Genomic DNA, 16,352 nt, shown 5'->3' on the forward strand with positions numbered 1-16,352 from the left:
ATGCTTAATCGTGACGCTGGAGAATGCTTTCCCAATGGGAGAGGTTGTAGAATGCTTGCTTAATGGGTGACGTTGGAGAATGCTTTCCCAATGGGAAATGTTGGAGAATGCATGCCTAATAGTTGACGTTGGAGAATGCTTTCCCAATGGGAGAGGTTGGAGAATCCTTTCCCAATGGGAGAGAATTGAGAATGCATGCTTAATGGGGATGTTGGAAAATGCTTTCCCAATGGGAGAGGTTGAAGAATGTATGCTTAATGGATGACATTGGAGAATGCTTTCTCAATGGGAGAGGTTGGAGAATGCATGCTTAGTGGGTGCCGTAGGAGAATGCTTTCCCAATGGCAGAGGTTCAAGAAAGCTTGGTTAATGGGTGACATTGCAGAATGCTTTCCGAATGCGAGAGGTTGTAGAATGCTTGCTTAATGGGTGACGTTGGAGAATGCTTTCACAATGGGAGAGGTTGCAGAATGCAAGCTTAATAGGAGATGTTGGAGAATGCTTTCCAAATGTGAGAGGTTGGAGAATGCATGCTTAATTGGTGACGTTGGAGAATGCTTTCCCAACAGGAGACGTTGGAGAATGGTGGCTTAATGCGTGAAGTTGGAGAATGCTTTCCCAATGGGCGACGCTGGAGAATGCATGCTTAATGGGTGACGTTGAAGGGTGCTTTCCTCCTAATTTGGTGTCATCTGCAAATTTGATAAGTATGCCCCCAATTCGGTCATCCAAGTCATTGATAAAGATGTTGAATAGCACTGGGTCCAGGACAGAGCCCTGTGCGACCCCACTGGTCACTTCTTTCCAGGATGAAAACAAGCCATTGTTGAGCACCCTTTGGGTTTGGCCAGTCAACCAATTACAAATCCATGTAATAGTTACGTTGCCTAGCCCACATTTCACTAGTTTGGTTGCAAAAATGTCATGGGAAACCTTGTCAATGGCCTTATTGAAATCAATATATACTATATCCACAGCATTCCCGTCATCTACCAAGCTGGTAATTTTATCAAAGAAAGAGATAAGATTTGTCTGGCATGGCTTGTTTCTCTGAAACCCATGTTGACTCTTTGTGATTATGGAATTGCCTTCTAAATGTTCACAGACTCTGTTTAATGATCTGCTCTAGTATCTTTCCTGGTATTGATGTCAGAGTAACTGGACGATAATTGTTGGGATCCTCTTTTTTTCCCATTTTGAAAATGGGGACAACGTTTGCCCTCCTCCAGTCTACAGGGACTTCTCCTGTTCTCCAGGAGTTTTCAAAGATTATTGCTAATGGCTCCGATTTGCCAGTTCTTTTAATACTCTTGGATGTAGTTCATCTGGTCCTGGGGACTTATATTCATTTAGATTAACAAGGTATCCCTGTACTATCTCTTTGCTTATTCTATGCTGAAATTCCCCCATTCCATCTTCTCTTCCATTATCCTCACATTGAGCACCCTTTGTCTTTTCTGAGAACACAGAGGCAAAGAAGGTGTTGTGTAATTCTGCCTTTTCTCTGTCTTCTGTTAGCATTTTGTCAGCTTCTCAACGCAGTGGCCCAACCATTTCCCTTTTCTTCCTTTTGCTGTGGACATATAAAAAAAATCCCTTTTTATTTTTCTTAACCTCTCTAGCAAGCCTGACTGCATTCTGTGATTTAGCTTTTCTGACTTTACCTCTTCACAGGCTAGCTATTTGTTTTAATTCCCCTTTGGTGATTTCCCCATTTTTCCATTTCTTATACATGTTCCGTTTAAAAGTTAGCTCAGTTGAAAGTTCCTTAGTCATTCATCCTGGTTTCTTGAGACACCTCCCATTTTTCTTCCTCGCTGGAACTGTTTCAAATTTTGCCTTCAATATCTCCCTTTTGAGAAACTCCCATCCATCCTCCCTTCTCTTTTAGTATTCCTGACCATGGATGGGATCACCCCCAGTATTTCTTTAGGTTTACTAAAATCAGCTCTCCTAAAGTCTAGAATGCGTGTCTGACTATGCCTGGCTTCTCCTTTCTATTGCGTAACAAACTCCAGGAGTACATGATCACTTCCACCTAATGATCCCTCCACTTGCACCCCATTAACCAAGTCATCCTTGTTGGTTAGGATCAGATCTAAAATAGCTGACCCCCTTGTTGCCTCTTCCACTTTTTGGACAATGAAATTGTCTTCAAGGCAAGTGAGGAATTTGCTGGACCTTGAGGATTTGGCTGAGTTTGAATTCCAGCAAATATCAGGATAGTTGAAGTCACTCATCACTACTACATCTCTCCTTTCTGAGTGTGTAGTCATCTGTTCTAGAAAGGCGTCATCAAATTCCTCCATCTGACTGGGGGGTCTGTAGACTCCCACCATAACATTCCTGTTGTTTCCCTCCCCTTTAATTTTTATCCAGATGCTCTCCACCTTGCTTCCAGTATTGATGTCCTGGATCTCTTCACTGGTGTAAATATTTCTGCCATATAGTTCTATCCCTCCTCCTTTCCTAGTTGGCCTATTTCTCTTAAAAAGGTTAGAATTATAGGGCTGTTTCTCATCTACCATTTTTGAGCAAGGTGATCAAGAGGGCAGTTGCTCTTCAGCTCCAAGTGGTCTTGGATGAAGCCGATTTTCTTGATTATTTCAAACGGGCATCAGGACTGGGTGTGGGGTGGAGACTGCCATGGTCCCTCTAACTGATGACCTTCGTCTAGGCATTGACAGAGGGAGCTGTTGGTGCTTCTAGACCTTTCAGCGGCATTCAATACAATAGATTATGGCATCCTCTTGGAGCACCTGAGAGAGCTAGTAATTGGAGGCACTGCTTTGCAGTGGTTCCACTCCTTCCTCTCAGGCAGATTCCAGAGAGTGATGCTCAGGGACAGTTGCTCTTCAAAAACCGAGCTTAATTGTGGTGTCCCTCAAGGCGCCATCCTGACCCCGATGCTATTTAACATTCATATGAAACCGCTGGGAGAAATCATCCATGGATATGGGGCCGGGTGTTATCAGTTACGTTGATGACACCCAAATATATTTCTCCATGTCCCAGTCATCAGCAACAATGACAGATGGCATCTCTCCCCTCAACCAGTGTCTTCAGGCAGTAATGGATTGGATGAGGGAAAACAAGCTCAAGTTGGATCCAGATAAAATGGAGGTACTTATGGTAGGGCCCCCCAAAACAGGTATTGGGCTGCAACCTCCAGTCCTAGAGGGGCTCATGCTCTCCTCGAAGGACTGTGTTCGCAGTCTGGACGTGCTTCTTGACCCGTTGCTTCAGATGAGGAATCAGGTGAATGTGACGGTCAAGAGTGCCTGTCATCATCTTCGGCTGATACGCCAGCTGCACCCTTTCCTGGAATGGGGTGACCTCAAAACTGTAGTACATGTGCTGGTAACCTCAAGACTTGATTTTTGCAACGCACTCTACATAGGGCTACCCTTGTGCCTAGTCCAGAAACTCCATTTGGTACAGAATATGGCAGCCAGGTTGGTCACAGGAACAGCAAGGAGTGACCAGATAACACCAATATTGAAGTCACTCCACTGGCTGCCTATCAGTTTCCAGGCACAGTACAAGGTGTTGGTTATCACCTTGAACGCCCTACATGGCTTGGGCCCAACCTATCTAAGGGATCGCCTCCTTCCATATAATCTGCCCCATTCACTCAGGTTCTCTGGGAGGAACTTATTACAGCCCTTAAAGACCAGATTGACAATGACCTCCCAGAGGACATTTTCTGCAGCTGCTCCCAATTTATGGAATGGCCTGCTGGACGAGATCCATCAAATTACCAATCTAGATAGCTTCAAAAAGCCATTAAGACAGATCTCTTCCGGCAGGCCTTCCCAGAATAAAATACTCGGCCACAAATAAGATTTCCCTATTTATCGAACTCTGCCCATAGTTACTGTCTGGATTTTAAAATGTTAGTTTTAGTTTCATACTGTTTAATCTTGTTTTAAGGGGTGGTGGGTACTGTGTATATATGGATGTATTTTAGTCTGTTGTACACCGTTTTGATTGCTTGGCAAAAAGTGGGATACAAATAAAAAATATTTTATTTTTTATACCTCTCTATTTCTACATTCCAATTATGAGACTCATCCCACCAGGTTTCAGTGATGCCTATTATATCATATTTGCTTTGTTGTACTAGGAGTTCAAGTTCATCTTACTTATTTCCCATGCTCTGTGCATTAGTGTAGAGCCATCACAGACCATGGATACTCTTTACTTGCTGCCTGTGCAAGGTTTTTTGCCTCCCACTGTTAGGTCCTTGCACTATTTGTCTTGTTTCCTCTATGTCAGTTTGACTATTTTCACCTTCCCTTTTGCCTTACATAACATTGTCTTCCTCCCCCACATAACTCAGTTGATGTGTGCTTTCTCATGCAGGAATGTGTCCTTGAATCAAGCTCCACGACTGGTCATGGAAGTGTTGAAGTCATCCAGTTCGGCTGCCCTCATGCTGTACATGTCAACCAACCACTATCCGGCCTCTCCTTCCACATGTGCCAACACATAGTGTACTATGGCAGTCTCAGACCAGAAAGTGTACTTCCTCCCATGCATGAAGTGTTTAAGCCTCAGTTTGTGTATGGGAACAGCTCAATGGGACCAAGAGTAGCCAATGTTGGGTGGCCTCTCTTCACCCTTCAGTCATCAGCTCTCTTGTCACCTGAAATCTTTGTTTTGTCTCCCATGGTCCCTCTATTGTTGGAGGTTTCCTCCTTCTGTCCTACCAGCACTGTTGTTGCCAGCTTCTCCTGCATTGACAGCTGGGCAATGATCTTTTGAAGACAGCCTTTGAGCTCTTCCATCTCAACACGCATGCTCTGTAGTTTTGCTTCCAGCTCCTGTAGCTGGCCTCCTGCAAATGGAATGAACTGAAGACCTCACTCAGCCTGACATCCTATTGCTCAGAGCAGCAATCCATGTGCCTTTCATGACTCTCCACACCTAGAACCAATGGCCATTTGTTGCTGGTCACCCCAGCCTGGAGAATTAGGCTGGTTGCAGACAACTCTCCTTCCTGGACCACCTCCAGCCATGTTAAAGCCCTTCTCCTTTGGTTTGGCCCCTGAGTCTTGGGATCTGGATCTGTGATCTCAGTAACTAAGTTTTCTTCAGGTTCATTTTCTGGAGACATTGGTGTTTATCACACGGAGATTTTTGGAGCTTTTTGCAGCTCAGTTCTGACATGACTGCGGGTCCAACAATGTGAATTCACGCTAAAACGTGATGTATTATCTCACATGATTGCTTTCTATGGGGGGTTCTTAGGAGGTACTTCCACATTCAGGCTGCACTGACTCCTAATTTTGGTGAATTCGGAAACAACCAAATTCACCAATCTGCTACTAAGCTCACTTTGATTTCACTTTGAATTGGTCTGTTGTGGAAGATCACTCCAATGTCACCCCCCTTGGCCCCCTGCGTCCTGCTCCTTCATCCCCCTCCTCCTCCTGCATCCCCATCTCATCCTCTCTGCCACCCTGCCGCCTATCCCATCATCCCCTGCCTGCTCCTGCATCTCCATCTCATCCTCTCTGCCACCCATCCCATCATTCCCTGCCTGCTCCTTCACCCCTATCCAGTCCCGTGACCCCCTGCAACCTATCCCATCATCCCCTGACTGTTCCTTCACCCCAATGAAGGGTGGCAGCTAAGGAGGGGGCAAGGAAGGAGGACAGTGTCTACAGCCCCATTGAGCATGTGCAAGGGTGCCGATTCGTTGAACCCTTAAAGTATGTTCCAGTGTGGTAATACAATGTGCACTCACCATGCTTTGCTTGAATCCGCATCACGTGACTTGTCTGGAATCGAACTGACTCCGCTTCCCCCTCGATTCGGAAGGGCAACGGAAAGGCAATCAGGTGTGGTAAAACATCACTTTTTAACGTGAATTCACATTGCTAGACAGGAGTGACTCCGGATCTGAGCTGCAAACCCCCCACGTGTGAGAAGGCCCATTTTTAGTCCAGGAAAGGCCTTATGCTATTTTCAGATCTGGCAGTCTGTAAGGCCCTGTCTCTATCTAGCTCAATGAACACACTTTGTGGATGAAACCAAAAGGAGCTTATTGAAAAAGATGAACACCAATCTCAGTTAACAAGCTAAGTTTCACTTCTGTATGCCCTCTAGATCCACTTCCCTCCTCCCTCTTCCTATTCCATTCCCATGGAGAACTAGGAGCAATGCAACCTTGGTTCACACACAGCAATTATCTGCAGTAGCTGTAAATAATCTTTCTTCCCCTCACCCTTAGACTCCCAACATGCAGAGGCATCATCAGGGGAGTGTGAGCTGTGTGACACCATAAGTGGATGACAGCAGTGCTCCCCAAAGTCTGCCTTTTTGCAGAAATGAGTTGTGGTGTTGGCTTGTGTCCCTTTTAAAATGGTGAAGAGATGGTGCGAATAGGATGAGGCTCAATGGAAGAGCAAGGAGAGATCCCAGATTTTTAAAATTAAATTTTAAATTTTAAAATTTTATTTTATTTTTTAAAATAAATACTTATATTCTTTTTAAATTTTCTTATAAAACATCACATCTTATCAAATTTTCACTTTAACCACATGAAACTATGTACATGTGAATACATTTAGGTTGTGTATGTGTATTGTAATGAAATTGTAATTTAAGGTATAATTTTAATTTTGCTAGTTGTTTATGATTATTACCATTACATTCAGTGATATATAGGAATTACAATTTATGAATAACATTAGTACAAAAACATTACTAAGGATTCTATATGCTGTGGTATGGGAGAAGATTAATATGTGTGTGAGAGAGAGAGAGACCGTGAGTTATGACACTGAGTGACACCAATCCTAGTGATGCCACTGCCAACATGGTTACAACATGGGTAAGCAGACCTAACTTTAACACGACAGAGGAAGCTTTGAGGGGCAACTCTGACATCCCTCCAATAATTTTTCTGGTTGTAACTACCCCAAAGGTGAACTTCTACTTATGCCCAGTTGAGTAAGATAGGTTGAATCACTGGCTGCTGAACAGGATTTCAACATATTTTACTAAATTTAGATATATATTAAAAAAAGAAGGAAAATGATTTCCAGAATCCAGCTCTGTCATTAGAACAATTAAGCAGATGCTTTGGTGAACAGATGCTTGAGGCTGGAGAGCTATGTCTTGAAGAACAAGGCTGTTATTCATGTGGCTGTGCAGTGGATGATGCACCCATCTTCAAGTAAGATTCAACTGCCAGTCTGATGGGCTTCTGTACATGGAATGAGGGTGGGAAGGTACCTTTTTGTCCTTCACCTTGGCCAGCACAGTGTCCAGGGCAAGCCTTGGAACTTGATTTTGAGCGCTTGGGTCCAGAAATAGAAGCAAATGTATTTTCTGAATCTGGTATTTTAGAGCCAGGTTTCTGCTTTCTGCAGTGGTGAGCTGCTCCAGCTGGTTTGAGCAATCCAAGCAAAGTGGTTCCTCATGAATCTGAGACAACAAAGGAAGAGCAGGTTTGAACAGGTGTAGCTGTGCTTCAGTTTGAGTGGGATCAATTTCTGCTTCATCTTCTGAAGGATTCCATTACACTAGTTTGGTTCACAAGCAATTGCAACTATGCTGGCAGTGACCATGCTCACCCTTCTCTCTCACCCACTTATTTGGGAGAGCCAGAGAAGGGAACTGGGCCGCCCAGACCTAGTTACTGCAGACCTCTGATCTGGAATTGGCACCGATGGTGAAGTCAAGAGTGCAAGCTGGTTTCCTGCTGGTAACTGTAGTCCATTTTGCCAGAATAATCCCACCTACAGCCTCCTGGTTTAAACAGACAGGAAAAAATAACAACTGTTTGCACGCGGGAAATAAAGAAAGTAGAGACTGGGCTTCCTTAAAGTCATGCAAGCTATCAATGAACAACAGATAAACAAGGAACAGATCCTAAATTAGCTTACACATTGTAAACCGCTCAGGGAGTGCTTAAGTGCACTGATAAGTGGTATAGAAATGTAATTGCTATTGCTAAAAGAGATTTATCTAAAGTTATTATTGGACAAGTCACACTCTTCTTCAACCTCAGAGGAAGGCAAATGAAAAGTTTATGGGGGCGCGTTACAGACCGCTGAGAAGCCTTTAAACGGCGTGGCTCCCGGACTCTGCAGAGAAGGAGCGCAAAAATCACGCTCCTTCTCAGGCCCCAGAAGAGGCGCTGTGAGTGCCAAAGGGTGCACTTGCGGCGTCACTTCTGGTGCGCCACGTATGAACAGGGCGCCGCCATTTTGTAAGGACTGAGTCCGTGATAGGGTAAGGGGCGTCTAGAAGAGAAGCCGCTTTTTCAAACTGGCGGTTTGTAACTTGCCTAAGAAAAACCCATGGTATGTTTGCCTTAGGGTTGCCATAAGTTGCAAACAACTTGAAGGCCTATAGCAAGAACAAATGTCTTTGAGGCAATACAAGCAGAACATTGCAAGGGATTTCATACCACCTTGTGTCTTTATATCACATCCTGTGGAGTGTTTTTCAGTCAAGACAACAGACCCCAGGAATAGGAAATGAAATGGTTTATGTCACTCTTTCTCTTTTATCCTTGCAGCCACAGAGATAGAAACACTTTCTCTGTCTGTCCTTTTTCTTAAATGTTTATTTTGATGTTAGGCTATAGCATAAAGGTTAGTGAAGAAGCAATGTATTAACAGTGATGATAATACGTAAAATAGAGCCGGGGTACAGAGGCACCTGTTAAGCTGGAAGAGCAACAAGGCCCCCCTTCTGTCCCCCAAAGGGCCCCAGCCCTGTCTCCCTTCTCTTCTCCCAGGGGTTGTCCCTTGGGTCTGAGGCTGGCCCTTTGGCCCCTGAGGCTCTTCAGGCCCAGGGCTTCTCCCTTCCAACTGAAGCCTTGCCATTTCATCCCTTTCTCCAACTCCCCTGCCCCCCTTGCTCCTTTTCCACTCTGGTCACTTTCTTATCAGATGGGAGAGTTGGCTTTCAACTCAAAGTAAAGGCTGCTGTGGAAGCTCCAGGCTGGAGGACCCAGAGAAACTGCCAAGTCGAAGGCTTTCACGGCCGACATCCATAGTTTTTTGTGGGGGTTTTGGGGTCTGTGGCCATGTTCTAGAAGAGTTTATTCCTGACGTTTCGCCAGCAGCTATGGCTGGCATCTTCAGCTGGTAAACATTAGGAATAAACTCTTCTAGAAGAGGTGATATGATAGCCCTGATTAAATATTTGAAGGGATGTCATATTGAGGAGGGAGCAAGCTTGTTTTCTGCTGCTCCAGAGAACAGGACTCGGAAGAATGGATGCAAGCTACAGGAAAAGAGATTCCACCTGAGCATTACGAGGAACTTACTGACAGTAAGGGCTGTTCGGCAGTGGAATGCACTTCCTTGGAAGGTGATAGAGTCTCCTTCCTTGGAGGTCTTTAAACAGAGGCTGGATGGCCATCTGTCAGGGATGCTTTGATTTGGATTTCCTGCATGGCAGGGGGTTGGACTGGATGGCCCTTGCGGTCTCTTCCAACTCTTATGGTTTTATGGCCACATAGCCTGAAAACCCCACAAAAAACCCAAATAAACTGCCTGTCTCCTGGCTATCACACTTCCCTGTTCTCGCTTTATTATTTCGGTGGCTGAGGCACATTTCGACTCGGCGGCGGGAGCCCTTTCCTGGCCGGTGGAGGGGCTGCTCCCCCGACGGCGCCTGCCTTGTCCTGAGGAGGAGGAGGGGACCAAGCAAGGCGAGGGCCAAGAAGGGGCCGCAGGAGGCAAAGCCCTGTCCCCGTCCCTCCGGACTTGGGAGGCTGGCCGTGACCTCCGGGGGACGCCTGAGAGCCAAAGGCAGCCTTTGCAAGGCGGAGAGGGCGGGGGGGACTTGGTTGGGGGGGAAGAGCCCCCAGCCCTCGGAGGGAAGTCCCTCCCGCCGCCGGGAGGGGTGCATCGGATGCCGCCGGAGGGGAGCGGGGCGCCTGGCCTCCTGCCATCCCTGGGCCGAAGGAGGGCCGGGAGGATAACAGACTCTCTCTCTCTGCCTGTCTGCTTCCTCCCTCCCTCCCTCCCTGCGGAGCAGAGCCCCCCTTCCCCCGCGGGGACTCTATAGAGGGAGCGAGAGGGGCCTCCCCGCCAGAGCCCCGGCCGCCGCGCCAACCATGGACGCTGCCCGAGCCCTGAGAGTCCTGCTCCTCCTGGCCCTCCTCGGCCTCGGCAGCCTCCCCGCCACCGAGGGTGAGTCCCCTGGCTCCTTCCCGGGGCTCCCTCCTCGCCCAGGGGCCCCGACGGAGGAGGAGGGAGGGAAGCCTATCCGGCCGGGGAAGGGAAATGCTTGGGACGGCGAGGGAGGCTCTCTTCGGGCGGGGAGGGGAGGCTGGAAGAAAGGCGCCCCGCGCCATTCGGGGCTCGGCTGGGAGGCCGATGGACGGGCCACCAAAGTCCCCCCGAGGCATCGGACTCGGCCCTGGCCCCTCGGAGGGCCGATGGAGGAGGCCCTGCGCCGGGACCCCGAGGGCACCGTTTTGGTCCTCCAACGTGAAGGCGCCTTTGGGGGCAGCCCTTTCCCTCAGGGGCGGCTGCTCTGGCCGGGTCCCGAAGCGGGGAGTCCCTCCCGGGGCGCCCCGAGGTTGCAGAGTCGGGGAGAGGCGCTTCGGGGCTCTTTGGCCGAAGGGAGAGAGGGAGGGACGGGGAGAGCGGGACTCCGCTGCCCAAGAGTCTCTCGCCTTTCCCGCCTCGTCGGGGCCCCTGAGGAGGGCATCCTCTCGCTCCTCGACGGTGGGTGGGAGCGAGCCTCTGGCCAAAGCAGAAGCCCAGCCACAGCCCCCCCCTCCGGGATCCCAGGCTTTTCCCAGCGGGTAGGGAAGGGGCTAGCCTCTAGTTCCCATCATTCCCGGGCTGGCTGGCTCGGGATCCCCCCCTTCCTTCCTTCCTTCCTTCCTGGATGGCAACCAGAGCATCGACACAGGTCCACTTTGCCAGCCAGGCGCTGCCACTCAGCTCTAATCCCCTTCAAAGATTCAAAGACATAGCCGTGTCAGTCTGTGGAATCAATCTGTAGAGAGCTCTTGCAGCCGCTTTGAGACTCACTGAAAGGAAGAAGTTGGCAGCAGGAGCTTTCCCAGGCTTCAGCCTACTTCCTCGGATGCTTTTCAAAGCTGCCCCTCCATCCTCTGTTTGCAGACCTCCGCAGCCGAAGAGTCCATCCTCCTCGGAGAAAGTGTTTAGCCCATTGACTGCCGGCTCCGACCGTAGAATCATAGAATCATAGAGTTGGAAGTAATAGAGTTGTTTCCAATGTTTAGGTGGTATCTCTTTGCTTGCAATTGTAAACTTAATCCTAAATGTGTCATATTTGTAGTGGTCTCTTCAGTTTCTGAGTAACAGCTGTGCTTACACTTCTACCATTTTTAGTCTCCAACTTTATCCCCAAAGTATTCTAAAATGGAAAATGAAAGAGAGGTTGGAGGGGCCTCTTTGAAAAGCATCTGAGGAAGTAGCCTGAAGTCTAGGAAAGCGCCTGCTGCCAACTTCGTTCGTTGCAAATGGGGAGAAATAATTTCCGCACTCTTCTTCTCCCAGCTGCAGAAAAGAAAGAAAGAAAGGAAAAGAAAATGTCTGGACCATTCCTGCCTGGGACTTTTACATCCTGAACTATTTCAGGAAATTGTTCTGCTTTCTTTTCCGAAAATACTTTCAACAGCTAGGTGTTTTTGAGAAAGATGGCTGCTTTTTGTGTTGTTTACAGATAAACGGGTTTTGTGTAAACCTCAGCAGTCTCGCACAAAAACAACACCGACACACTTGATCATTTGGAAACCGTTTAGTCCAAATGTGTGTGTTTTGCAAAAACCAAACCAAACCATGTTTCTACAAAGAATCAAAATGTAGTTTTGTGCAGTGTGTGCAAATGCTGGGAGAAAACTACACAGTCTTGCTACATTGCTATCATTTCTGACTGGATTTCCTAAGTGGTGGGAGCAAGTAACGGTTAATATTCTTTCCATCCCTAATTTAAACTAATTTCTTCTTGCTGTTATTGTGTGCCTTCAAGTCATTTCTGACTTATGGCAACCCTATGTTGGGGTTTTCCAGGCAAGATTGGTTCAGAAGAGCTTTGCCATTGCCTTCCCCTGGGGCTGAGAGTATGTGACTTGCCCAAGGTCACCCAGTGAGTTTCATGGGCAAGCAGAGCCATACTTAATTTCCTCATTAATATTTAATTAATTAAGTATTCATTTAAAATTAAATACTTGATTTCTTAGCTTTACATAAATAGTGCCAAACACTGAAAACATTTTCACTCTGCCTGAAGAGAAAGCAACTGCCATTTAAAATTGGCTTAGCAACTTAAGGGACTCTGGTTTAAGAGCCTAGCTACTAGTTTCTGCAAATTTGGTTTCTTCAGCATGCCTTTATTATTTAAAACAGAGGAACTTCTGGTCAAGGGAACTGATCTAGCTGGGAACAGTCCAGAGGAGGCCCTTACCTTTGGGGAAAAGGATCCCTGTTTGATCTACTTTCTGAATGAGGAGGATGAGCTGAGGAGGGAGAAACTATGCTGCTGCTTCTGGTGGGAGACCCAATATATCATGAGGATTCTCACACTGCGCTCCTTGCAGCCAAAAAACTCAATGCAGAATGATGCTCAGAGAAACTGTACATTAATGTACATTGCATTCAGGGCCCCAAAAGGGAGCAAAGCTGTAGCTATAATTTCATTCAACCTGCCAGATTGGTTTTGGGTGAAGGAGTCCAGAAACTGGGACCAAAGCAGTTCCCCACCCCTGGTTTTAAATAGTTTTCCTCTAGCTCTTGAATAATAGATCATAAGAGTTGGAAGAGATTGCAGCAGCCACCTAGTCCAACCCTCTGCCATGAAGGACTTAAACAGCTTAACACTCCTGAAAGATGCCTGTGCAACCTCTGTGTAGAGACCTCCAAAGGCGAGGGTCCAACACGCTCCAAGGCTGTTTATCCCACTATTGAATAGTAAAGAAATTTTTCCCAATGTTTAGGTGGGGTTTTTTTCTTGTAATTTGAATCCATTGGTTTGTCTCTGAAGCAGCAAAAACAACCTTGACATCCCTTCAGATATGTAATGATGGCTATCATGTCACTGCTCAGTCTTCCTAATTTGCTCCTTCCTCTCTCAGTTCTACTAAAGGTGGCTGTGGAAGGGGCAATTGGCGGGGGGGGGGGGATGGAGGAGTTGTCCTTGTTCAAAACACATTTTCATTTACTGAAAAAAGCCACCTTGCATGCTTCCAGAACAAACATTTCTACTGCTTATTTGCTGCACTTCAAGGAGGTCCAGGTGGTCCTCTCTTCCACTTCCAATCCACCTATGTTTTCCTTCATCAATTCTCATTCTTTTTATGACAAAGTCTGATTCCAGAGGAGGCTTTTATTGTGAAATTGCCTTCCTTCGTTCACAGAATTTCCCAAAAGGGTCCAGATGCTGTTTCCCATTTGTAGTTCCTCCCCCATGTTTTTGCACTGTTGCTTCCAACTTTTTTCTTACCATCCAGCCCAAGGCGGGGAGGGGGATCCATTACACAGGGGAAGTAGTTGTGCAATGCCATGTGACTGGTAATGCCAGAAGCCCTTGGTTTGAAAGGGTCAAGGAAGTGTGCTCTCCTCAACAGCAGCCTTCCTTTCGTAAAGCTGCTTGTAGCTACCCTGTGGCATAGCATTCCTCTCCAAGTACAATGAATTCTTGCACTAGTAACTTTAAACTGATTTCCCTTGTTAATTGTGGGGAGCAGATTCACATTTTAAACATGCAACCCAATCCATTCAGTGCTTACTCAGAAATACTTCCCACCAATTTCAGCTGGATTTACTCCCAAATCAGTCTGCAACAGACTCAGGAATATACTATAGTTTCTTCCTCATTCTTTGCTTTAGACTGCTGTCTGCCTTGCAGTTAGGATTAACTTTTTTGAAGTTGAGGGAGATCTTTGTTTGGTTCTTCAGCTGTTATTACCTCAGGGCTTATCAAGAGCAGTTTGCCAAAATTGCCTTCTAGGGATTGGTTTCCATCATTCCAAGGTTGTGACAATGAGGCCCATCATAGATTCACAAAAAGTAGAAGCCATGTTGATCTGTGGGTAGGTGGGAATTCAAGTCTCACAGATAAGCAAGGCCATTATTAGGACAATTCAACTTTTATTGTAAAGGTGTTGCCCAGTCAATGAGTTTGAATCTTAGATCCAGCCTTTGCACTTCTGAGAAGAAGAAGAAGGGGGGGGGAAAAGGGGGGGAACCGAACACTTTCTTCCTTTGGCCACAGCAGAAGGACTCTTGTTTTGCAGTGTCAGCTGTGAGAAAGAGAGGCACTCTTTGTTGCAATCAGTCATTTTTAGCCAAGCTTATCAGGCATTTAGGCAGAGAAATATATCTGAACAAGAGAAGCAAAATACTCATTATCTAAGATGAAAATTGTCTTGGCTTCTCTATCATACAAATCATTTTGAAAAACGGGGGCACAAAACAACACCCTGAATTAACTGAGATTTATTTTGTTATTGTTTCAGTGTAAACCTGGGTCTGAACTCTATGAATTTCAGACTGCAAATGGGGGCTTAACACGAGGAACCATTTTTCTATATTTTTAAAAATTCCTATATTCTCTATTTTTTTAAATCCCTTCATTCCTGCTATGTGTACATGATGCAATGAAAGACAACTGTAAATGGATCTTCTGAGGTCTTTTTCCTTTTGTTACAGACAGCTGCAAAGGCTGGTACTTTTCTCTCTCTGATTTCTGAATTAACCTGCACTGCCCTAATGGATCCCATGAGTCCTGGACAGCATAGCTAAGTGCTGAAGAATATTAATTTATAAACACATTAGGAACATTGCAGACTAGTTTGTTCACCACAGTGCATATTCAAAATGATAGAAATTTTATCTCTTATCTGGAACACTGCATCCCATTCCCACAGGGACATTTTTCTTCCAAGACTTCCTGGATTTTTGTAACCCTGTGCATAAGAAAAAGTACAATATAGTTTCTGTCTGACATGCATTATATAACAGCTCTATAAACTGATGTACGTAGGCAAGACCATTTAAAAAAATAGGTAGAGGAATGTGTAAGTGGAACATTTTTCCATATATATATATATAATAAATAAATTTGCAGACTTAGGGCCTGAACAGATAGGCCAAAATAAAGCTGCTTCGGGTCACTTTGGAGGTATGTTGTTTAAATGATGATAAGGACTGGAGTGCAGCTTTGGTGCAGCTTCTGGCCTCTTAAGATGTGCATGTCATTTAAACAGCATACCTCCCAAGTGACCCGAAGCAGCTTTATTTTGGCCTGTCTGTTTGGGCCCATAGTCTTTGAGGTATTACAAGTAAATAAATGACTAAATGAAAAAGTATGAATAAGAAAAGAGACTTCCAAGACAGAAACCCCGCATGGTTATATGGAAGTTTGGAATTGTTTTTCTTGTCAAAGAGACAATATGATCACTATTATGTTACCTGGGAGAATGACACCCCTGTATACTTTTTTCAACATAATCTTTTGAACAGAATTCTTGGAGGTATAGCACCCTTTAATAATTTTTTCAAGCACTGCATAATTGGAAATAGCATAAGGCTATAGCTGAGTGGAAGTTCTAAAGGACTTTGTAAGGACATTATTATGGCATGAGCAGAGGTGGGAAATGAATTTCCACTGATTTGTTCTGTTCTCCCGTGTTCTTCCAGAAGGTCCCTTTAACCTCTGCAGCAGATTATGCCAAATGTATGAGGGGCTGCGGGGAAGAAGCAAAATTGTCTCGCACTCTAGGAGTAGAGCTCTAAATCACGATCATTACTAAGAGGAATTTTGTATTTATTAGTCAGTATCTTTAAAATATTGAAGAATTATTATCACCTTCTGTTTCATTGTTTTTAATGTAAAAATAGCAACATGTAGCACATTCTACTACTGCAACTGATATACAGTAACAAAAAACATGAAATCAGAAACTTTTAGAAAAGTTTTTGATTTCACTTTTTGGTTAATGTATGTATGTTATTTTTTAATAAATTATGATAAATGTATATTTTCATAATGCATATTAAAACATGTAGCAGAAATTACATGAGATGCTAAAATATCTTAACTTTTTATTTTACAAAAAATCTCTTATAGCTGCCCCAAGAAAAACTACCTGATTGAAATTCATTTGTGCCATTTTGATCAGTTCATAAGATTTATTTCAGTGTCTTAAGTGGATTGCCTTTCCTTTTTGTGTTGCTATTTTGAGGTATTATTCCATACTTTTTCCTGCTTTGGAAGAAGGTTAGTCAGAAACCCAGAATATCATGACCCAGATCCAGTTATCCTCCCCCTGCTTTTAGCAAAGGAAAAAGACACCAGGTGTCTTATTCACAGATCTCAAACATACATAGTTTTGCTTTCAGAGA

The 16,352-nt window shown here is 45.3% G+C and overlaps 1 protein-coding gene across 2 annotated transcripts in view; it reads left to right on the plus strand.

The window, feature by feature from the left end:
• Positions 1-10,038: 10,038 nt before the first annotated feature.
• LOC149318994 (stromal cell-derived factor 1-like) overlaps positions 10,039-16,352 on the plus strand; it is a 29,191-nt gene continuing 22,877 nt past the window's right edge. For both annotated transcript variants that reach the window (XM_089510893.1, XM_089510894.1), the window contains exon 1: positions 10,039-10,163. In XM_089510893.1, coding sequence (XP_089367019.1) covers positions 10,088-10,163 — 76 coding nt within the window. In that variant the 5' untranslated portion in view covers positions 10,039-10,087. The remainder of the gene's footprint in view (positions 10,164-16,352) is intronic.

This window comes from Sceloporus occidentalis, unplaced genomic scaffold (assembly GCF_023333645.1).
Source record: "Sceloporus occidentalis isolate IW3139 unplaced genomic scaffold, rSceOcc1.0.p SCAF_2, whole genome shotgun sequence".
NCBI lineage: Eukaryota > Metazoa > Chordata > Lepidosauria > Squamata > Phrynosomatidae > Sceloporus > Sceloporus occidentalis.